Source organism: Falco rusticolus, chromosome 11 (assembly GCF_015220075.1).
Source record: "Falco rusticolus isolate bFalRus1 chromosome 11, bFalRus1.pri, whole genome shotgun sequence".
NCBI lineage: Eukaryota > Metazoa > Chordata > Aves > Falconiformes > Falconidae > Falco > Falco rusticolus.
The window spans coordinates 6,240,031-6,263,048 of record NC_051197.1 but is presented as its reverse complement, the minus strand read 5'-3'; the positions used below and the strand labels follow the sequence as shown (position 1 = coordinate 6,263,048).

The 23,018-nt window shown below is 51.2% G+C and overlaps 1 protein-coding gene across 3 annotated transcripts in view; it reads right to left on the bottom strand.

The window, feature by feature from the left end:
- Window positions 1–1,351: 1,351 nt before the first annotated feature.
- The window catches only part of SSBP3 (single stranded DNA binding protein 3), a 55,589-nt gene continuing 33,922 nt past the window's right edge, over window positions 1,352–23,018 (bottom strand). Inside the window, exons 5-18 of one of the 3 annotated variants that reach the window (XR_005106704.1) lie at window positions 19,991–20,080; window positions 11,805–11,885; window positions 10,944–11,003; window positions 8,735–8,801; window positions 8,551–8,627; window positions 5,540–5,604; window positions 5,381–5,429; window positions 5,024–5,059; window positions 4,762–4,816; window positions 4,215–4,285; window positions 3,597–3,675; window positions 3,329–3,361; window positions 3,048–3,149; window positions 1,352–2,483 (exon numbers count right to left, since the gene is read on the bottom strand). Coding sequence is in view for 2 of the 3 variants with exons in the window: in XM_037403965.1 (XP_037259862.1) it covers window positions 2,454–2,483; window positions 3,048–3,149; window positions 3,333–3,361; window positions 3,597–3,675; window positions 4,215–4,285; window positions 4,762–4,816; window positions 5,024–5,059; window positions 5,381–5,429; window positions 5,540–5,604; window positions 8,551–8,627; window positions 8,735–8,801; window positions 10,944–11,003; window positions 11,805–11,885; window positions 19,991–20,080 (891 nt within the window). In the remaining variant the exon portion in view is untranslated. The remainder of the gene's footprint in view (window positions 2,484–3,047; window positions 3,150–3,328; window positions 3,362–3,596; window positions 3,676–4,214; window positions 4,286–4,761; window positions 4,817–5,023; window positions 5,060–5,380; window positions 5,430–5,539; window positions 5,605–8,550; window positions 8,628–8,734; window positions 8,802–10,943; window positions 11,004–11,804; window positions 11,886–19,990; window positions 20,081–23,018) is intronic. The other 2 variants (XM_037403965.1, XM_037403967.1) reach the window with 2 other exon arrangements.

Sequence of the window (23,018 nt, the reverse complement as noted above, 5' to 3'; positions counted from 1 at the left end):
CACACCCCACCCCCCCCTTTTTAGCCCCAGAAAGCCCCCCTCTGCCTGCAGCCATGAGCAAGCACATCCTCAGCCTGGTGCAGGCAAGAATGACCATTTTCCTTGGCTAAAACCTAAATTTTCAAAATGGTTAAAAAAATAAAAAAGAAAGAACATAACCCCCAAAACCACAAGCGAGCATCATTAAACCAAACCTCTCCCAGTCCCCTGGGTCCTGCACTGCAGCAGAATCCCCATCCACCCCCTGAGCCTCAGCCAGCCCCCCCCAGTGCCAGCCCCCACTTGGTTCTGCATCACCTCCACTCCTGCATCCCAAACCTGGGGTCTCATTCAGCCTCCAAAAAGAAAGGTCAGAAAAAAAATGCTTCCCCCGCCCCCCCCCCCCCCCCCCCCCCCCCCAGTCTGGCAGCAATCACCAGGAACAAACTGCAGAGCACGGAAATCAAATGTTTATGTTGATATTTATTACAGCATGGGGGGGGAGGGGGGGAGGGGGGAGAAGGAGGGAGAACCATTTCATTCAAAAAACCATCCCATACCAATGAAGACAATAATTTAGCTATTCATTTTAAAATACATTAAAACCGGTCCTTTCATTTCCTCATGTCAGAACAAAAAAAAAAAAAAAAAAAAGAAAAAAAAAGAAAAAAACCCCCAAACCCTGAACAAGATGTAAAGCGGAAAAGGGAAAAAAAATGACCCCCTTGGGGAGTCCCCGGGTATATTTGCGATGCAACAAATCTGCGTTCGGTTATTTCTCGGCATTACTTGGAAAATATTAACCTGACTGTAACTATGAGACTGACACCCTCAGACCCACCCTGTCCCACCCACCCCTCCCTCCCCAGCGACTTTCTACAGGTAAAGCACAATTAAAATGCCTAGGAAAAAGAAGGCAAACATTAAAAAAAAATATTCGTATTACACGCTAAAAAAAAAAAAATTGTCATCTCATGTCTTGCAGTCAGAATAATAAAAACAAGCCAAATGTTCCCCGAAAACATTTCAATGAAGGGGTGCGGAAAAAAGACATCCCTTTAATAAAACATTATCAACAAATATCGTACACAAACTACAATGTATAATAATTATTTTTTTTTCCCCTCTCGGTAATTTTCGAACCAGACTACAAGGTAAGAAAAAACACTGAAACAAGATACAATGCTTTCAATAATCCGCACAAAGGTCAAATCCAAGGGAGAGAATATTTTACAGAATATGATATACATGGAGCAGAAATGGGAGCTGGAGAAAAACAAAGACCAAACTACAGGGTAGTGTCATGTACAGAGATCCCAACCCGCCGCCTTGGCTCGTCCCTTCCTCTCCCACCAGAAGGAAGGGCCTTCGATGCTTGCCATTAATTTTTATTTTCTTATTACAGAGCGAGCCTACAGAATAGCAAGGTTACATTTTAACAACAAGAATTCCTTAAAAAATATCTCCATCCAGTTCCAAATCATAGAGTGAAACCCTGACAAGAGCACATCTCTAAAGAAAAGAACCCCCCCAAAATACCCCCAAAGCAAATAAAAAAAACCCCCAAAACCCCAAAGTTAGCTGGAGATCACAGTTTCAAAGTCCCAGGTCAGATTAACCCTTTCTTTCAGTGGATTGAAAAAAAAAAGAAATTGGAAAAAAAATCGGTTTTTGCAGTGAACCAGCTGAAGGACTCTGGGGAAGGGAGGGACAGAGATTTCTTCTTGTACTCAGAGAGGGGGGGAAAGACTAACATGGTGCATGCCACAGTCACAGAGAGCAAGATCACGATTCATTCGAGGATGTGATCCTAGAAGGGGTCACCTGCGTTAACAAGTTTATAACGAGGTGGTGGAGTCTCTTCCCCAAAGCAGATCTTGTTAACTGGAGGAGGAAGCGTTGTGCTGCAAACAAACCAAAAAAACCCAAAAATAGAAGGGAAAAAAACCCCCAAAACAAAACAAAACAGAACAAAAAAAAAAATCAACCAAAACAACCAGTCCTTCTGAACAAAAACCACCATTGTAAACTGTCCAGTTTATTTTAAAAAAATGACTACAACAGAGACAACATGAGATTTCATATCTAGACTAGCTTCCTGGTGTCGCACGGCACAAACATACAACAGGTTCGGTTTCTGTCTTTATTTAAAAGAACAAAGCAAAGAGATCGGAGTTGGGTGCTAGAGGCTTCTGTTTGTTTCCAAAAAGAAGTGTCATGTACATATATAAACCCTTCTGCACAAAGAAGGGTCTTGTCATGTCTTGAAATATTTTAAGTTTTGTCCTTCATGTTTTATGGAATAAAAAGTTCAGCCTTTTTATTGCATGAAACTAAACCTGGGGTTTTGGCCCCCGCCACACGTGTCCCTGCCCATACACCTAGCTTCTTCTTCTTCTTCTTGCATAATTTGTTGAGATCCTCCGAACGGCAGCTGACTCTCTTGATCCTGGAGAGGAGGAGGGGGAGGGAAATCACACACTCATCGTCATGCTGGGGGAATACTGGAAGAGAGACAGAGCCAAGGTGAGAAACCAGGCGGGCCAGACCCCCAGGCACCCAAGGGGGCTGGAGGCTGGTGACAACTACACAGCAACCTAATTGGATCAGGAGGATAGAATACACTGGAGACTCGAATTTATCAGGGTGTAATCTGCTCTGTAGCTTGCTTTTCCAGGGAGAGAATCAGCAGAACAGTATGGGGTGAGATGCAATTTAAAACAATTAACATGCACGCGTCTATATGCTGATAATAGAGGAAGAAGAGGAGGGGTGTCTGCAGCCACGCACAGTGCCTTGGATCGGCCAGGCCAGCACAGCTGGCTGCATCTGCACCGGCTCCTCTCCATCCTGCGGGATCCTCTCCCCTCCGTCGGCACAGCCCTGTCCCGCGCCAAGCACCCAAGCCTGCACCCACCAGCATATTCCCTCCTCCCCATGTTCTGTCCCGGAGCAGCTCACACACAGCACAACCCAGCTCCAAAAGGCACCCACCACCAAGCCCACCCAGCCCCATGCCAGGACCCCCCGGGCCCGTCCCCCCTGGCCCCAGGGAGGCACGCACTCACATTGTCATTTTGGAAGGAATGAAGAAAGTTGCCTCCCAGCTCCCCGTCGTCTCTTGGAGTGCCCGGGGGATTGCTAATGCCACTTATGTTGTTTGGAGAATTCTGTGGGAGATGGGGGGAGGCAGTGAGCAGGTCCCTGAGCCCCCTAAAATGCCGTGGGGGCGGGACACAGCCCTGCCTGCCCCGGTCACATTCCCCCAACGTGTTCCCATCCATTGGGGTCACACCGGCACCCCAGTGCCAAGACAAGGGGGGGCCCGCACACCTGCTCTGCAACTCACTTACTTTTGGAAGTCCATCTATGTCTCCTGACCCTGCACAGGGGGGGACACAAAAGGAGAACAGCCTTACTGAGCACGCAGCGACGGCCCCGCGCCCCCCTGCCCCGCTCCCCCCAGACCCCCCTTTCTATTTCCAGCCAGAGGCTCTGCTGTGAGCACTGGTCCAAATTGGGGATGGGAGCAGGCACTGGGATGCTCTGCCAGTGTCCCCAGGAAGTGAAGGCATGGTGGGGCTCCCCAAGCCACAGTCCCCCATGCAGGCACTCACCTAACGATCCGTTCATGTGATGGGGCTCCATGCCACCCATGCCACCCATGGGGCCGTCAGAGCCGGGGCCCATCGGGAACTGCGTAAGGAAAAGGCGACAAAACCAAAATCAGCCACAAAATCACCCCGCACGTCTGCCACAGCCCCAGCGGCTCCTGGGGACCATCCCCTCCCCAGGCATCCCTCCGGAGCTGGGCGCAAGGAGGGATGCATCCACCCCCAGGACTGCAGGGCATGTCTGGGGGCTCGTGGGTCTCTGGGTGCAGCTATAAAATTCGGCCAGACAGGTGCAGGCAGACCCAGACCCCTGGCAGCGCAGGGGGCTCCCTCCAACCAGCAGTTAGCGAGATGTAAGCCTGCCTGCATCCCGCAGCACACAGCGTCTCGCTGGGCACGCAGCTGCCACCATCCTGGCCGGAGCAGCAGGACCGCCGCTCTCTTAATAAGCATAAAAAATTAACAAAGTCGCTGAAGAGTTAATCGCTTTTTGATGGTTTGTTTTATTTCTGTTTTGTAACAAATGGCTGAAATCAATTAAACTGCTTTACTCTCAACTGATGAAGTTAATTATGATTTGTTATGGTATCTGATATGTAAATTATTAGAAAGCAGACTTACATTCGATCGACTGCCTGCGGGCGGTACTGGATTAATCATTGTGTAGATGTTGTCACTTGAATTTGTTGAATCTGTGGAACAGTGAAGCCCAGTAAGTCGGGTGATTAATTCATTTCTTAATTAAAACAAACTCGTGCCACTTGAACTCATTCTTTTGTATTTTATCACCTAAAATTCCCTCTAAGTACCACCATTTTCTGGCTAATTTGTATTTAATGAAGATCCACAAAGTTTTTAATCACAGAAATTCAACTGTGAAAAATAATTCAACTCCTGGCTGGGAAGCGCGGGGAGGTAATTCCCGAGCCCCACAGCACACACATCCATAGGGGGATATAGGAACATCCCCAAAGGCCACCCCAAAGCCAAGCAGCCCACGCTGCTCCCTTCCCAGAAAGGCAAAGGCTACATAAATTGGCTGTCACTGGTTGGGCTGTGGTCACCTGTGCTCGGCGGCACAGCCCCATGGATGGGGTCTCCTGGCCTGGGAAGAGGCAAGAGCTTAAGAGGGCTGGCCCTGGAGAGGGGGGTCTCGGGGGGCTCATACCTGCGGGACTGGGCATGATGGGTGTCCCCGGAGGACCACCGCCGCCGGGCGGGCCCTGCAGAGAAACAAAGAGGGGGTCAGCTGCGTGAATATGAACATCACCCACCTCCCCACGTTTTCAAACGCCTCCCCCGAGGCAGACCTCACACCCCCAAACCCAGCCTGGCCGCTCTCCCCGGCACCATTCCCCCCAAACCACACGAGCTCCCTGGGGCGTAACATCCCTGCACCCCCGCGACAGGAGAGAAGGAGCAGGACTCACCACGTATGTACCAGGCGATGAAGAAGAGTATGGGATCTACAGAGAGAAGAGAGCCAGTTCAGCCGCGGGGTGCACTGGGGGTCCCGTGGGCTGGACCCCAGCTGTGCACAGCCGAGAGCCCCTGCCGCCCCCCAAGCCTGGCCAGGATGGGGGTCCCAGCCCCGGCCAGCCCCCACCGCTGCACCTCGCCACAGGGAGAGCAGCACAGGAGCAGGGCTCCAGCTTTAGATGCAGCGCCTGCATGAGAGGCTGGGGAACCCCCTCGTTAGCAGGATTCAGCTAACGGGGAATGGCCTCATCTGCGGGATGGCTCCCAGAGCAGCTCCGCTCTTGCTTCGAGGACCATGAGATACTCACTGAGTTAGCACTGCTGGGGTTCGGCCACGGTCTACCAGCTCCTGGCCCCCTGGGGTCAAAATTAAAACAGGGGAAAAAAGAAAAGTTGTGGTTTTAGCCATACGGTCCCGCAAATCCCGAACTGGCGGCCAAATGCCCCCGGCGCAGGGTTTGCCTTACATGTTAATTCCAGGCATGCCGGGACCTAGGGAGTTGGGTGGAGGTCTCATGCCGCTGCCGTAGTTCTGCAACGATAACCAAGGGTCAGTCTGCTGCAACAGGAAGGGAAACCAGAGGAGACAAGAAAAGGGAAAAAAAGCTCCAACAAAACAAACAAAAACCCCAAGAGGGTTAGTTTGCAAAAATGAGCTTTAAAAAAAAAAAAAAAAATAAAAAAAATTAGATGATGATGATGACGAACGTCGAGGCAATTAGCAATCATGTTTATAAAAAACCCAGGCAGCTGAGTATGGAAGGGAGCCAAGCTGAGCCCTGAAGTCGTGTCCCCCTCCCCCGGTCTCTGATGCCAGGGTGGTGGAGGGAAAACAGCCCCCTCCCAGCTCCGGGAGACAACTCTGCTCACAGCCCCCGGGTGCCAGCAGCAGCCCTTTGGGTTTCTCTTTTTGTGCAGGAGAAAACAGGGGCAGGAGGAGGGAGGAAGGCGTCGCTTGGAAGGTTATTGCTGCAGTGTAAGGACAGGAAAAGGCTGCACGAGCTTCCCCCGGAGATTAAGCATCCCCTGCTCCCAGGATGACAGCTGGAATAAGGAAAACCAAGCCAGGCTTGTTTTCCTGTTGCTTCCCAGCTCTCTGCGACATCCCCCGGAGCAGGTCTGCAGCCCTGGGGAGCGGGCGAGGGCAGGCAGCCCCTCGAGGCTCATCTCCTGGCTCCTTCCACCCTGGCTTAGCCTCCAGCTGGGACTGGGAGCCTCAGATCTGCGTCCCTCGTCTCCTGAAACCAGCTCTAGTACAAAGCCAAGCCCAAGGCAGCGAGGGAAGAGGAATCCCCTGAATGCCGCGCTCCATTTGGTCTGCGCTTTGCTCCCTGTGCCCTCTGGGCAACATGTAGTTGGATTTAGGTCGCGCTGCCAACTCCTCCCCCGCCCGCCGCGATGCATCTTTTTGGGCTGTATTTCTGCCATTTAGAGAAAAAAACCATGCTAGGGCAGGAGGAGGGATGGCTGGCCATTTCCTATCTTACAGCCCCTCTAGAGCGCTCCAAGCTGGATTTGAAGTACAGTACTTCAGTGCCGTGGATTTTTCCGTGGATTTAAGGATTCACCGGAGCACGGTGCTCATGCCAAAGTTTGTTTTGAAGAAGCAGAAAAGGGTTTTCCCCAAACAAATTACTGGCAAGTCCTTAATTGATCAAAACTCCAGCCATTTAGACTGAATAGCAGCATCAAACCCCTTGTTTGGGGGAGAAAAAAAAAAAAAAAAAAAAAAAGCTCAGCGTTTTTAATTGGAGCTGAAAGGCTGGAAAACGAAGCCAGCTGAAAGATGCTTGGGGAGGGTGGGGAGGGAACACAGCTGTGCCGAGCGACCTGGATGCTGGGCTCCCACAAGACACTGCTGAAACCCAGCGAGCTAAAAACCCTCTTCACAGAGGCAGTGGCAAACCTAATTCTGGCTTCTGCAGAGCTAAAACTGTGACTATAAAGGGAAAAAAAGGCAGCGGTGATGGGCTGCAAGGGATGATTCATTGTTGGTGCATAATAAGTGGCTCTTGTCTGGATGCCGGGATGTCCTGGCTGGATGCTGGGATGTCCTGGCTGGATGCTCTGCAGCCCTTTGGAATAATTTAAGCAGTACTTGGGAAGGTCCTGATGCAAAGCCTCAAGAAAAAAAAACCCTGGGCATGCAAGGTGTGAGGGGCTGCTGGGTTTGGTTCGGCATTTTTTGTGGTTGCCCGCACAGGCGCCGGTCCCTGGGTGGCTGCAGGGAGGCAGCACCCCGTGGGTGCCAGATTGGGAAGCCCAGCGCTTCTCCAGGGGAAGGCTGCCTTTCAAAAATCCTCTTCGTAATGTAGGTACACAGGGAACGGCAGAGTCAAAAATAAAGCTCTGAACATTTCACAACTCCTGCCGGCTCCCAGAGCTGCCGCCATCCCACGCGGCGCTCAACGCGCGCTCGCCGCTTCCAAGTTTCATGGCGAGCTTCGCAGGTGGGAAGCGAGCAGCCTCCCCCAGGCAAACCGCCGCCACTCGCCTTGGCGCAGGACACGCTAACAAATGCTGGGTTTTTTTGGGTGCAATCCTCCAGGAAAGGAGGATTTTAAGCAGAGCGGCGGCGCTGTTGGAGGGCTTGTCTGTGAAATGACGCTTGTGCAAGTTTTTTTATCCCTTGCCCTAGGACGGATCCGGGTGCCTGCGGAGATGGCTGGGCATCCCTGAGCAGCATCCTCAGGCTGGTGTTAAAAAGAGATGACACAACTCCCTCTTTACACAATATTCACTTATCTCAACAGTCTCTGGGGGAAAAACAAAACAAAACTCCAGCGCGCCCGCTTGTCTCTTGACAGACTCTGATCCTCGCGCTACAAACTCGACGTAGGCGATGATGCAGAGAGGATAAACCTCCAACCAAAATATGGTAATCTGGTGTTGAAGTCTCGTAGAAGGAACAAACAGCAGTGAGTCAACAACAAGCCACTCCATAAAGTGAATCAAGGGAAAGACAGCATATATTAACCCAGATCTGCTTAATTCCACGAGTGTACTCCCCCCCCCTTCCTGAGATGGAGAGCTTAAGCAGGCAGCAGGAGGGGCAGGTGGATGGGAACCTCGCAAAGGCAAGCCTTATTCCCCTGCTGAAGGGATCTTTGCCATTTCTTTTTATTTATTTATTTTTAATGCAGGCCTCCTTTCCCTTTCCTCCTGTTAGGGTCGTAACTATTTCCCAGGCAGGCAGCGTAATGCACTCACGGGCTGCTCCGGCACGGCGCTAAGTGCCATCCCCTTTCACAGAAGGGCAGGAGGGAGGCTGCAATACCCTTAATGAGCTCTGAAGACCTCACTCATGTGAAAAGGAGGGATTCCCAGATGCGAGACTAATGCAAAACGCATTAACACTAATGGGGGGACGTGGTAGTGGTGTGGGGGGGGGACTCCCAGCCCTTTGAGCCCCCGGAGGTTGTTTCGATGGCGCGTGGAGTTTGCCGAGCTGTAAGATGCTCTTTGGCGCGGGGCTTACCTGTGGACCGGGACCCATGGGGCCCATCCCTCGCGGGGGATTCATCCTTTGCATGGGGCCGCCCATGTTAGGGTGCCCTGTTGGGAGGAAAGCAGGGGCGTTACACAGTGCAGCAGCCACTTCGGGTCCCAAATTAAGATCTAACGAGAAACGTTCACGTTCAAACCTCCTTCACTGCGTTTACCTTGCTGTCGCGTGGGATCCATTGAATTGGGCAGCAATGGCTGTGTACCGGGAACGGCACCCGGGGGCTGTGAAAACAAGGGGAGGAAGATTAAAAAATAATAATAATGGCTACAATGCAGCCCCACAGACACAGATTTGGGTCGAGGCTTTAGGCTTTCAGTGGGCTCCTCAGTGGGCTCCCTGGGATGCCTGCTGCTGCCTGAGCATCCTGCATCCTGCTGCATCCCACATCCCAGCCATCTTCCTACAGCCTCTGGGTGTTTGCCTCCCCTTTCATTTCGCAAACACTCTCTAAAAACCAAACAAGGCACCCGTGTTTCCTCCCCTCCCCACAGACCGCACAACATCAGGCTGCCGTATTTTTAGGGAGTGGGGGAAAGCCTGGGCTGCGTGGGGCAGAGGTGTCAAAGCTGGCAGGGAAAGGAGACCGGCAGCTTGGCTCTCCGGTATTTACACAGTGGCAGGGCCAAACTGTACAGGTTGCAGCGATTCACCAGCTGCCAGCAGGGAGATGCTCTGTTTGCAGCAGCCCAGGGTTGGACCTGTCCCCATGCAGGCAGAGGGGAAGGCGGATGCTCCCCCTCCCCAAATCCACGCTCTGCTCAGGCAGCGTGGCTAAAAGTTCAAAGGCTGCTCCAAACAGATAAAGGGGGAGAAAAACGCAGATACCATCTGCTTGGGGGAAGCAAACTGTAAACAGTTTTGCTACAGTGCTGCCTTTCATTTGAATGCTGACACACGACGGATCCCACTGCTGGAGGCTCTGGGTGTGCACGGCCGCACTGAGGCACAATCTGCCCAGCCCCAATTTTTTGCAGCCTGGAAGCTGGCAGCAGGAGGAAGATAAACCAGGGGGGGTTGTAGAGACGGATATTTACACTTCTGCTGCCTGACCTTCCCACCTGCCTATTTATTCCTCTTGTCCCTCTGGATGCGACTGTAACCTCGCCGAGCGTAGGCTTACCCAGCAGAGGTTAACCTACCTCTGTGTAGGTACAAACTGTTTTATACATGGTGTTGGGGGGAAAACAAATTAAATCCTTCCAATTAACTGTACCCAATCCTGGCTACTTGACCCTGCTGCAAAAGCAGCCTCCCCAAACTGGTCCCCTGCCTGCCCCAGCTCACTGTGCTCACCCCTCCAGCAGTGCCTGGGATGAGCTGGGGACCACAGCAGGACAGGGTCCTGTTAAAGTGTCCCGTGAGGAGGTGCAGTCCATCAACACCTTGCTAAAACAGCCACCAGTGCTGTGGGTGCGGGGCTCTTCCAGCTCAACCGAGGGTCCTACACCAGTCCCCCCTGCCCCCGAGTCTTCCTCAGCAACGTCTCAGCTGTCTCACCATCATTTAGCAAGTTCCAGCAACTCAGGTCTCAAATCCAACAAGCAGAAACACAAAGCAAGCTGCTATGTCCTATCTCCTGACTACCCTGCTCTTTCTGCTAGTAAAAGCTATATGTAGTATATAATAATATATATATATATAATATATATATATGTATGTATATATAAAATAATGTCGTTAGCCCAAAACCAAGCTCCCCAAGATAATTTTTGCACAGTCACCTTTGTAACTCAAAGGAATGACAGGTTTCCTTTAATTTCCCTTTAATGACAAATAACCTCTGACTCGGTCGTTACCCCACGGATCTGCATGGCATCATTGGGAACCAGGCGAATTCCTCAAGCAAAGGCCATGAATTCAGGCAGCGCGTGGGGTGGAAGCCTCCATCCACAAGGCCAGAAACAAACTGCCCTTGTTTAAGCTGGGATAAGAGGATAAACCCAACCCAAAAAATTCAGCAGTGACCTGCCCCGCTTGACCCCGCTGCTGATCTAAGCGCTCGGTCAACCCAGCAGCAGGATTATCTCCATCACTTTAATTTTCTGTGATTGCAGGGAAAATCCAGCCAGGCAGTGAACACACGGCACAGTACGGCCGTGCTGCAAACACCAGCAATAAAAAGCAGCACGTTCTCCACCACCATTTACACCCTGGATGCACCCAAACCTCAAAATAAAATGAAAATAAACCAGTTATGTGACGTTTGATGCTCCAGCACCAACAAAACGGAGGATGCCCGAGGGAGGTGATGCTCTGCCATCCCAACCCATGGAGCATCTGCGGGACACCTGGCCCTTGTCCCCCTCCCTGGATAAAAGCCACCCTCAGGAAAGCTGCTGGTGCGGAGGCCGAGAGCACAGTACCTGGTTGCCCATCCTGATGGGGGGCCGGGGACCTCCAGCGTAGCGCGGCGACATGAACGGCTGCAGGGACACAAAAGGGAGGTCAGGGCCGAGCTGCGGGGGGCAGCACGCTCCCCACGCACGCCGGTTAGACTGTACACACTGTTTTTGGTGTTTTGTTTTGTTTTGTTTTTTTCTGAAGACATCCTTTTCAAAAAAGTTAAGTTTCAAAAGGGAAAAAAAAAAAAAAAAAAAAAAAAAAAAAAGGTGTCCGGAGTCCGTTTTTTAAACATTTTCTCTGTAGACTTAATGTTTGAGAGCGTTTGACATCAGCAATACTAGGTGAGGCTGTTAAAATTAGTGCATGGGAAACCCTGAGTGTTAGATACTGTTCAAGTTTAAATATATAGAGATATATATTAAAAAAAGTGGCAAATAAGCACATACAGACACGCACACACAAAAAATCCCCCAATGCTAAGTACTGAAAAAAAAAAGAAGACTTAAAGTTACTTTTTCTTTCACAATTGCTGCTACTAACAGAAGCTTAAAAACCCACATCAAGTTAAATTTCTGAGGCTACCTTGGGAAGGTAAAACAGTCTGATACCCATGATTGACTTCTCAGTCCATTGACAACTTCACATCCAAAAAAAAAAAAAAAAGAAAAAAAGAAAAAAAGAAAAAAAGGAAAAAAAAAGGGAAAAAACCACCATTTTGCTTTGGAGCTGGGGTGCCCGGGGGGATGCTCCCCGGGGGAGCGGGTATCCACTGCCCAGCATGTTTATAGAGGGGAAAAAAAAAGAAAAAAAGAAAAAAAAAAAAAAAGGCAAATCGAGCGCACGTCCCGGTTCACAGCCCTACCCATCACTAGTGTCTTTACCTGACTGTGGGGTCCCATCATGCTGTTAGGATTGTGGGGTGGAGGCTGTGCGTGTGGCGAGGGCTGTGACCCAGGCGGTCCCTGTGAGGTCAGACAGTAGAAGGAGGTTATAGATTAGCACATGAAAGCGCAGAAAGAGCTAAAAAAAGGATTGACGGGTGGACCTGTTTTGTCCGGGAGTCACTTATCCCATTTTTATTTTTTTCCTTTTTTTTTTTTTCCTCTTTTTAATTGAATTTCTATTAATTTGTAGCTGAACAATGAATAATGATATATGCAAAAAAAAAAATTAAAAATTAAAAATCAGAACATCTGTCAAAATACAGCAGCCACATTGACAGTAAACGGTCCGGTAGTTCAACCAAGTCTGCAATGATAAACACACAGGGAAACACTTTGCAAGGTCGTGCAACGAGGAAGAAAAAATATGCAGGAGAGGACCAGAGAGGTTGGGGGAAATACAAAAAACACCCCCAAACCAAAAAAAAATATCATTTTTTCCTCTCCCATCACAAAGGTTGCAAACACCTCCGGGGTTTATGGTTTGTTTTATTTTTTGACTGTGGTTCACTGGAGGTGCTGGAGCGAGCGCAGAGGACAAGGAGCACGTCCCGGCTCGCGCCTGGGCAGCGTTTGGCCGGCACAACCCGGGCTGCATCGCCAGACCGTATGGATGCAACATCCTTCCTCGAGGTGGATTCCCTAAGGATGCGAGTAAAATGGCTTGCGAGCAAAGAAAGGATGTCTAGGGGAAAAAAGGAGAGATTAGTCGGTGCAGGTTTAAGGCTGCAGTGTAGCAGCCGCTGACATTTTGGGCTTGAACGCCCACTTTTTTTTTTTTTTTTTTTTTTTTTTTTAATTTCCCTTAAAAGCCCAAAATGAAAATTTGCTTGGAAAAACCGTGAGCTTGGTGCAAGAATATACCGGTGCGTGTTAACGAAAGGGAAAAGAAAAAAAAAAAAAAAGTATTTTTTGAGTCAAAGGAGGTGTAATTGGTAGAGAAAGCAAACGAGCTTTGTCAGGAGGTGATGGGAAGCGACGGCAGGCTCCAGGACCGGCGCCGGAGCAGATGTTCTCTACCTGCCTTGTTACTAATTTCAACAAGTGTTCGCCTTCTAGCTGCTGCCAGCAATGGCATGGTTTGTTACCATGAGCAATTTTCTTAATTAACAGACATTAATTAGCCATTTAGCAATTTTGCAAGCATTTGTTTAGCAGCTTTCCTAAACATGAATACCACTGTGATAATGGTACTGATTAGAGGGTCCCCTAATTAACAGTACAGGGAAGGAAAATTGAAATCACATAAATTAAAAAGGGAGGGGAAGTTAATGAAGGCAGGACATATTTGCACCTGCAAATCTTTTGTACGGCAGAAACTTGAGTGCAATGTAAATAAAGTAAGAGGGTGGGTTTTTTCCCTCTTTTTTTTTTTTTTTTTTTTTTTTTTTTTGTTAATTTATTTGAACGGTTCGGCAGCAAGACGCAGCCAAGCAGATTTAAACCAACAGCCTCCTGCCAGCCTCTCTGCTCCAGCCATGCTGCACCCGGGAAATGCAGTCCCAGCATTTACACCACTATTTATCCTCCAGGAGCTGAAGGCAACCAGCCCCTGCCCCTGCTGCCTGGCAAACCTGGGCTGGAAGAAGGTACAACAGCTCAGGACAACCCTCTGGTGCCAACAAAACTGTCTTCTCCATCCACCTCCCACCAAAGTGGAGAAGACAAACCTCTCTGGTCCCAGTTGTAGCATCAACCTCCTTTAGCAGAAGACCTCTGCAAGAAACTTGACTTATTTTTGCTTCTGCGGCAGCTAACTCTGCGCGACGCAAAGCACACCAGGAGCAGCGGCCACCTCCCACCATGGGTTCATGGAGGACAGCATCTCCCAACGAGGGCTGGCCACCACCAAAGCCTTTCCTACGCATCACAGCTGCAGGATTTGGGATAGGCAAGATGGGCAGAGGTGAACGAGTGAGGAAACCCAGCAGAAGGGAAAATCCAGGACTCGCAGAGGCCAACCCTCAAGTGCCATCAATGCAAGGGTCAACAGGTCCTGCACAGCGCCTGCCTTGCTGCGCTGCGAGGGGGAGGTCACTGTTATCCAGATACTGGGCAGGCACGCAGAACCCCACGTGAAATTACCAAAGCCGTGGTTAAACCCCTGACATCCTCCCTCTCATATTCCCCTGGCATGTGAAGGTGTGGAGTTAACAGGTATCAAATGCATGGGGGATGTGGCCACCTACAGGCACCCCAGCTGGACCTGGAGGTGATGCTCTGGGTCTGCATTCAGAGCTTCAGAGCAGGTAGCCGTTGGTAGCTGTAGAAAAAGCATCTGTAAGACACCGCAGCATCTTCACCAGAGAAAAATCCCCCGCAGCAACTGGATGTGGAGAGCATCAGTTGTTTGTGCTGCTGAATCCTTCCCCTGCTGCGTGGTACTGCCCTGTCGCCCCAAGGCTGCTCCCTGGGATGCTCCAGGCTCGGCACCGCTGCATCCTCGCCGCTGCATTATCCCATGTGGTACCGCTCCCGGTGGAGACTTCTGGATAACGTGACTGCAGACACCCAGCTCATGCAAATGTCTCGGCAGGCAGGGAGGAGCCGACAGGGACTTTTTTTCTTTTTCTTTTTCTCCTTCTTTTCTTGCTTTTTCAAAACAGCAACGAGCAGCAGCATCTGAAACGCTTGCTCCGGGCTGCAAGCGCTGCAGCCCCCTCCCAGCACGGCTGCTCTGCTCCATCAGAAAGGCAGACCCTCTGGATATTGTTATCTCCATAAATACTTGCAGATGTTTCAGGGCCGGGACCCACGTTTGGCTGGGAACGCCCGCCCGATCGGTTGCTTTTTTGCCTAGGTTTCCCTCGCTGCAGAGGAAGTGGCAGATGATCCCGATGGATCACGGCGGTTGAGACAAGTGTTTTGCAGAGATGACATGTGGGCTCCAACCAATAGAACAACCCTTTTTTCTTAAAAAACGTGTATTTAGCAGTTATTAACTAGTGATGTTAAAGGAGGAAGCTGAACACACACAGTCCTGCTTCCTTTGCATCTCAAATGCCCTGGAGCCGCATCCCCTCCGCAGAGCTCCATCGGACACCCCATGTCAAGCAAGCAGGACCTGCCCTGCAGTTAATTCACTCTCTTCTCAAGACCACTGCTCTCCTCAACCAGAGAAACCACATCATCTCTCAAGTTTTCTTTTTTTTCCTTCATTTTTTCTTTCTTTTCCAGAACTGGATGCCTGGCACAGGGGGTTATTTTCCCCATCCTGTAGCTGCCTCAGAAAAAACCCAACACACAACTCCAAACAGCTAAAATGGCATTCGAGGAAACCGTTTCCAACAGCTCTCCATGCCCCAACCTCCTCCCTGCTTCATTTCTCCCCCCCCTCTACACTATGGTGACTTTAGAAGTCCAACCTGGCCCACCAGACGACCAAAGTTTGCTGCCACTGCTGCCTTCCACAGGGAGTTTCCAGGCGATCAGGTTATTTCCACTCTGTCTTTCATGAGCTCGACTCCTCAAACTTCTTGTAAAATATTAAAGATGGAAAATGGCACCAGCGATCATAGCTCTGCGTGTGTCAATTTATGTTTCCAGCGTAATTCACCACAAATGGATCATGTTTTATGGGCTACATACTTTCAGCTAATGGGGGAGTTTTTCTATTTAAAAACATTTCCAAGCACCTCTGGGGGCGGCAGACCGATGCAGGATGGTACGAGGAGGCAAAGCATCGCTGCCACAAGACACCAACGATTTTAAGAGTTCGCAATAGGAAGGCACCTTAGTGTTTTAAAATACCTGCCCCTACCTACTGGTTTTGACATTAGAACATACTAAAATAAATTAGATGGATATTAATTAAAGATGCGCCTGCGTTTATTGGACAGGAGCTCTAGTTCTACCGAAGGAGAGGGAAGTTTTGCAAGTTGTCAATGAAAAAATAAGACCTCTGAAGAAGCCTTTAGGAGAGATGCTCCAGGTGCCTTCAAAGAGGAAGACCATGGTCACCTTCCAGTGCATGGTGCCGGGTGAGGACCAACTGCACCTTCCCAAGAGAGGACAAGGCAAGGCAAGGCAAGGCAAGGCAAAACAAGGCAAAGCAAGGCAAGGTGAGGCAAGGCGAGGCAAGGCAAGGCGAGGCAAGGCAAGGCAAGACGAGGCAAGGCAAGGTGAGGCAAGGAGAGGCGAGGCAAAGCAATGCAAGGCAAGGCGGGCCAAGTTCCCCCGCAGACAGCGGAAGGCAGCCGTGGGCAGGAGCTCTGCCTTGCCTGCAGCTGGGGCTCCCAACTGCAGAAGCCTGGTTTTAAGGAATATGTTTAACACAAGCTCTTCAGGAAACAAACCCATGTCAGCCGGAGCCAAGAACAGTCACCTCCATCTGGCTGGAGCACCCAAGAGAAAGTTGACTGCAAATCCCACCATATGCTCCAGACGCTCGGTACAAAAGCCTCGGGCATCCTACTAAACTTCCAGAAAAAAAAAAAACCAACTTTCTCCGATGCTTGCTTTTGCTTTCCTTCGGCTCGTCAGCCACCTTCCTTCAAACCCTGCCTGGTGCAAGGCTGAGGCTGAGTTCTGCCCCAGGGTTTTGGGAAAGGCAGCCTGGTTTTGTGGTCCTCGTGCCGCCTTGCCGGAGCTGGTTGACCACAGCTGGTGGCACCCGTGGAGCAGTGGCAAATCCCACCGAGACGTCAGGACAGCTGAGCAGGGGGAAAATGGTGGCATCCAAGGAGGGAGCAGGACAACATGGACCCCTTCCTATTGCCCCTGGCTTTACCATCCTCACCTGCGGTGGGCGACCTCACCCAAAGAGATGCACCCCAGGATGCAGGGAGGAGAGGCGGGGAGGGCAGGGGATGTTGGGGGGCGGGGGGAGACCCTGGGCTCCAGAGCCCCCCCGTCCTCCCTGGCTCCCGAGGTCTGTCTGCATTAGGGGGCAGTGTGGGAACACCGAGCAGCCGGCGCTTTGTTTTGGTGCATCTCGGCGCCGAGCCGCTGATGCATAGCTAACGCAGCCGCCGACATTGATTTATGGTCAACTTTCCATTTCATCAGCGTGCGGGGTAAGGGGCGGTGCGGGGACTTCGCACTGGGGAGAAGAGGCACGGCCACAGTGTGGGGGCTGCTGACTGCCCCCTGCCCCGCCCCCGCCCCCCCGCACATTTATTTAGTGTTCAGAAGGTGTGGTATTAATTGGTTGCAATTTTTAATTCTCCTTCCTACATTTCCCTGGCACCCCCCTGCCCGTCCTTTGAGGGATCTGCACCCCGGCATCTATCCAGCTTTCAAAACAAAAGCAGGAACGCCTCCGATGACCTTTAGGAGGATGAGCAGAGGGTTTGTTTGCTTATCTCAATGGGACAAAGAGAGAGATTTAAATAAAAGCATCTACCCACGCTGGTCGGTCATCAACCCAGCCACCTTTTGTCCACCTTTTGTCCGGAGCACAGCCCAATGCCGTGCCATGGGCTGGCACCAAGCAATGCCCTGGCAACCCAAGGGTGTCCAGGGCCTCTCCCTTCCCATCCATTTGGGAAGGTTTTGGGAGACTCTGCAGGCTGCGTTTCCCTTGGCACCCAGCCCAAAGGCCGCTGCTGAGCCCGGCACGGGGAAGGGACTCTCCCTGCAAGACAGCGGACGGGCACTGCAGCCTGGACTCCTCCTCTCTTCTCCCCTTCCCGGCGCGTCACTTCTCTTCCAAGCTTACTCCCACGGGTTTTTGAGCCACTAGCTCCCAGGAATGATCCATATGATTTTTTCCTTTTGCCAAACAGTGGTGCACATCTGAATGTGTGGGGCCTGGGGGGGTGGGGTCACGCACCCCCAGGGCAGCAGCACAGGGCTTCTGCAACCTGAGCTTTGCTAGTGACTCCCCCCTCGGCTCCCGGTGTGATGCCCCACCATGCCAGGACAGGATCAGGCCCTCTAAACCCTCTCAAAACCTGTCTACCCATGCCTGCCACCCTCAGGGATATCCCTTTCAGGTCCCTGGTGCCTGCACTATGGTGCAGAAGAGTGAGATGCTGAAACCCCATGAGCCCTCTCCATCTTCTGGTCTCCTGGCACGAGGAGGGCACCGGCCAAGGTGGTAGGAACCTCACTCACTCCCAGGGTTAGCACACCAAGGGTCAGGGAGAAGTCCTTTGCATCTCCTGTGACCTTTTTGGTTTTGCCCTCTGAAGTTCAGCACTTTAATTTCCTACAGAGATAGGAAATTGCCCCCAAGCTGCAACCGGCTCGCTGCCGAGCCTCCAGCCCACCTCTGCAAAAGCTGGTCTCCAGCATCTCCTGAAGCTGGAATGAGCTCCAGCACCTGCAATAAATCAGACAGGCTTTCATGGAGGCGATGTTCAGACTGTGTTAAAAGGTGGGATTTTTCTTCTCCCCTCCGTCCCCAGGGCTGGGAGGAGAAACCAGATGTTGAAGGGCTTTCAGGAAAGACAGGCTCTTGAGATGTCACATGCAAGCCATATGCATCAGCGCCCGTCCTCCCTTCCCTCTGGCAGCGCTGGGTATGGGCAGCATCCTTGCGCACAACACCTGCGCTGGTGCCATTACTTCTGCTGGGGTTTTTAGGACCCTCCCCAGCAACAGTCCTAAGAAAGCTGGGCTGCTTTTGAGCCCCCCTCCCCAGCGGCTCCTGGTCCAGCCGCATGAGAGGTAGGGAACTAGGATGGGTTGTTTGCTCCTGAATCAGACCCTCAGTGCAAAAATGGTAGGGGAGGGCAGAAAGGAAAGCAGCAGGGACAGCTTGGAGGCTGTCAACGGGAACAGTTGAGACAGGAGCATGCACAGCATGTCTGGGGAGATGTGACTCCTCTTCCTCACCTTCCCCTCTCAGGGAAAGCCAACCCATACTCTTGAAGCCTTGCCCTAACTTCGTGCCAGTTTTGCAGCCCTCGCAGCTCTGTGTGAAGCAGGAGCCCCAAAGGACAGTCAGCTCCACCGCGGGGCGAGATCAGGACTTTTGGAGACACATTTGTTGGAAGCAGCAGCTTGGCACTCGAATTGCTGGCAGCAGCTATGACCTGCAAGATAGCATCTCTGCTGTTGGCTTCACCCTGTGCCGCCGAGCACTGCTACAAGATTCGCCTGTTTTAGGGTTCCCGATCTGTATCGGATATTCTTACTTTGTCAGAAGCATGTTCAGGAAATGGGATCTCTCTTAAAAAAAACCCAAAACCAACAACAGACAGGATCCTCCTTCCCCCTTCCCATCCACGCGCAAATGGCGATATCAGGCTCAGATATCGCCACAATAAATCACCAGCGCCTTATCGAGTCCGCCTGTCTACTGTCCGAGAAGTTCTCCCATATACAAATCACAAGCCCAGATAAAAAAAAAAAAAAAAACAAAAAAAAACAAAAAAAACAACCAAACCAGCTTGCCAAAACAAATATTCCTTTCAACTCTTATCCCATTTGTTACATGAACAAGTGTTTCTTCCTCAAGATGGAATATTGTAACGTACCGAGAGCTTATGCCGCTGCAAACCATGCCGTGCAGAGATCCCAGAGAAACCCAACCCCCCCAGACAGTTCAAGTATTAAAAACTCCTTTTCTGTGCGCTTGTTGAGATCCTTTCCACCAGCGTCACTCCAAACATACGTTACCCCCTCCTCGGTCAGAGTGCAGGAGAAGGAAGGAGCAAGGGGACTGCACTAGGTATTTGCTTACAAGGTGCCTCCACGGCATTTGGGGACTTGGCTGGAGCCCGCTCCTGCCTGCAGCCGCAGCCAGCATTTGTTAATGCTTTCAGTGATTGCATTTGGAAAAAATCAAGCGGTTAACCAGAGGAGGGGGAAAAAGTTTCAGGAATCAAAATCCAGAATGTTTTCAATTATGCACGTCTGTTAGGACTGGAGAACAAATACAATCCCAACCCAAACACAAACCAAGCAGCTTTGGAAAAAAACCATTGGTTGTAAATACACAGTAACCTCTTCGAGCAAGAAAGAAATTTGCTTTAAGGCCACAAAAAATAGAAAGCAAACATGGAAGGACAGCAGAACACGAGTTATTCCTAGACAGGTCAGCTACGTGGGCATGCTGCTTCCCTAGCATCTCCTTGGGAAAAAAAAAAAAAACCACAGGCATGACAGTGCTGACACCCAGAGCGTAAGCAAACACGTGCACGGTGTAGAGGCGAGCATCGGGAGGAGCGGCAGCCTACCTGGAAGAAACCGGGCGGGATGGGGCCCCCGGGCATCCCGTCATTCGGGGGAATGTTTCCAAGCACGGGACTTGGGGCGGCAGCTGCGCTCTGCGGGGAACAAAACCAGGACAAACATGGTGGGTTTGAGTCGGAGTTAGGAAAAAAAACACATTACAAAAGCCGTCTCTCCTGCCACACCACACTGAGTCAGTTTGCCCGCTACCTCCAGAGCCCCCAGCTTTGCTCCCCGTGCCCTGAGCATCTTCCCCCCAGGGGGGAACAAGCAGAGGATGCTCGCAGCCGGAGGGGCTGGTGCCTCTGCGATTCACCCACGGAGAAGATGGCCGCACAAAACCCAGGGATAATTCTGGGGCTTATTTATTCATTTACCCAGGCATTTGGTCTTGCTAATCCAGCGAGACGCCTCATCCAATGTGTCACTTCAGGCAGAAGCTGTTTTGAGGCTTCTTAAATGTTCCTCTTACCCCACCTCCCCCTGCAAACTCGCTAGTTCAGTTCTGTCCTCCAAAAAACAGGCTTCCCTGACCCCAACAGGATGCCAAGGCTTTATTATGGATTTCCACATCCATTGTGTGCGATCTGCGGGGTCACTCTCCCCCTCGGCTCTCCCCAGGACGAGCCACCCGAGTGGCTTCAGCCCTGACGAGGAGGGACGGGGCGGACTTGGGGTACCCAGACACCTTGCTTGGCCCTGCTCAGCATCTCTATTTTGTATTTACTCCCCTGCCGTGCTGCCGTGCTGGCGGTGCTGGGAAAGCACCAGCGTGATGGAAGGCTCCTACCCAGAAGGAAAATGTAAGAAAAAGATCTTTCCCTGAAGACCGCTGCTGGCAACCCATCCCTGCTGGGCTGGGGCGGTACCTGTGCCGCTAAGTGCACTCTTGTTTACCCATCACCAAACACAGCCCCATTCCCAGGGCAGATACAACGCAGCCTCAATGACACAAACTGGATCTAGATCACTGAACTAGTCCCTCCGCAAATTTTTGCAATGGACTTACCCACCTAAAACCACGTGGCAGAGCCGAGGAAAATCGCCCACCATGAAAAAAAATGGGTGGAAAAATTTTCCACTGAGGAAACCTCATGAGCAGATGGGGTACATGTGAGCCTGTTCAGCCTTGGTTTTATCCCAGAGCTTGGAGCACCCTGACCCCACCAAATCCCGTATCCCAACAGCAACCAAGCCAACCCTGGCCCCCGACCGCAGCCGATGCACTGACAGCCACAAGATGTGAGCAGAGCGAGGAAGCTGGGCTGTCAGGACCTGGGGCAGCCCAGAAAATGAAGGATTGTTATTAAGGACTGTTATTGCCAAGGTGGGATCCCCATGTTTGGTTGGGAATCTATTTGGTGCTTAGGGACACAGTTCAGTGATGCACTTGGCGGTCCTGGGTTAATGGTTGGACTTGATGATCTTAAAAGGTGTTCCTACCAAAATGATTCTATGGTTCTATTCTGGACCAGAAAGCCTTGCAGAGGCAGGAAAGCATGAGGCTAACTGCTGCCCTGTGCCTTCCTGGGGGCCATACCTTGTGCCCCCTCCATCTCCCTCCAGTAGGAGCCGGTGTGCAGGATGCGGGATGAAGGCCAGGACCATGCCAGATGAGCTCTTCCTACCCCAGCACCTCTGAGCCACAAGTGCCAGAGACAACAGACCAGGCTGATTCCCCAAAAAGAGACCCCCTTTGCCAAGTAACCGGGGTCCCCCCCATGGCTACGGGGTCCTGCGCCCCCAAGCACAGCCCACGCTACATTCCCCCCATGCCCCTGAACAAGGAATCCCGAGCAGCCTTCCCCACAACAACGGCCAGATCTGAGTGTTTTTACAGCTAATAAAAAAAAGTCCTGGCAGGAAAAATAACCCTGCCCATTCCAGGCTCTTTTTATACATCAGACGGCAGCAAAAATAGACGGGAGAGGGAGTGAACCCAGTTCTCCCCCTCCCTCCATCCCCCCAAGTGGGTCAGCTATAAAAGTAAAACCAAATCTTAATCCAAGGCCATGAACATATTGCAGTTTCTCTGCAAAGCAGATGACGGCTCTTAATGCAAAAATATATAAGACCGAGCCCCAAACTGCAGCGAGCCCATTTGGAATTTCCTTTATTAAACCCTCTATCACGCAAAATGCTTCTCTCCCAAGGCGGCGAGCACTGCAATAAAGCTGCCAAGGTGATATTTTATGGTTTCAAGAGATTTCCAGCACACCATAATCCTTTGCTGGAGGAATCTCCCAAAGCGAAATGGATCCCAAAGTGGTGGAAAGCGCGGACGGACACGTTATTTGGGGATCCAGGGGGAAAGTGCGCTGCCTTCCTCCCTCCCTCTGCAACTGGGAGCAGAGGGAAAAGGGCAAAGCAGCCAAAGAAAATCTTGAAGCAAATGCCCATTTTTCCACAAAACCGCAGAGTATTTTTCCGCGTTAAACACCCCGAAACCTCACCTATGCCTTCGCGGCGTAAACAGGGATTTAAAGTTCCTCACACATGTGGCGCTTGGCAGAACTCGGTAATTAAAAACCCGCAAGTGCCCTGAGCACATTGTAGGATGGGAGCCAAATTGGTCAGCCCTTGATGAATGATTTACAAGGCTGCGAAGTGACATTTTATTTCTTTTTTATTCCCCTCCCCATCACCGCTGCTAAGGTAAACACCAAGGCACCTTTAGCCCTGCTGAAGCGATGGGAGCACAGCTGCAGCTGCAGAGCTCTGCAAAACCCTTGGGATATGGCACAAAAGGAAAGGAAGAAAAAGGGGGAGAAAAAGACAGCAGAAACAATTTTCCCAGACTTTAAGGGTCCTCACATAAACCCCAAGGGCTTTCCAGCACCCGCTCCCAGTAAACCAGGAGTTTTTTTGCCCTCCGAGCTCCCCCCACCTGGCTTATTTTTACTATTTTGGCTCAGAAACTCTTTTAAGGGACTTGGGAGATTTCGGCTGCAGTTTGCCTGCCAAGCCCCTTTCACTGGAATATCTAAAAGCCCCCAACCCGCCCAGCACAGGCAGAGGCAAGGTGGAGGTGCC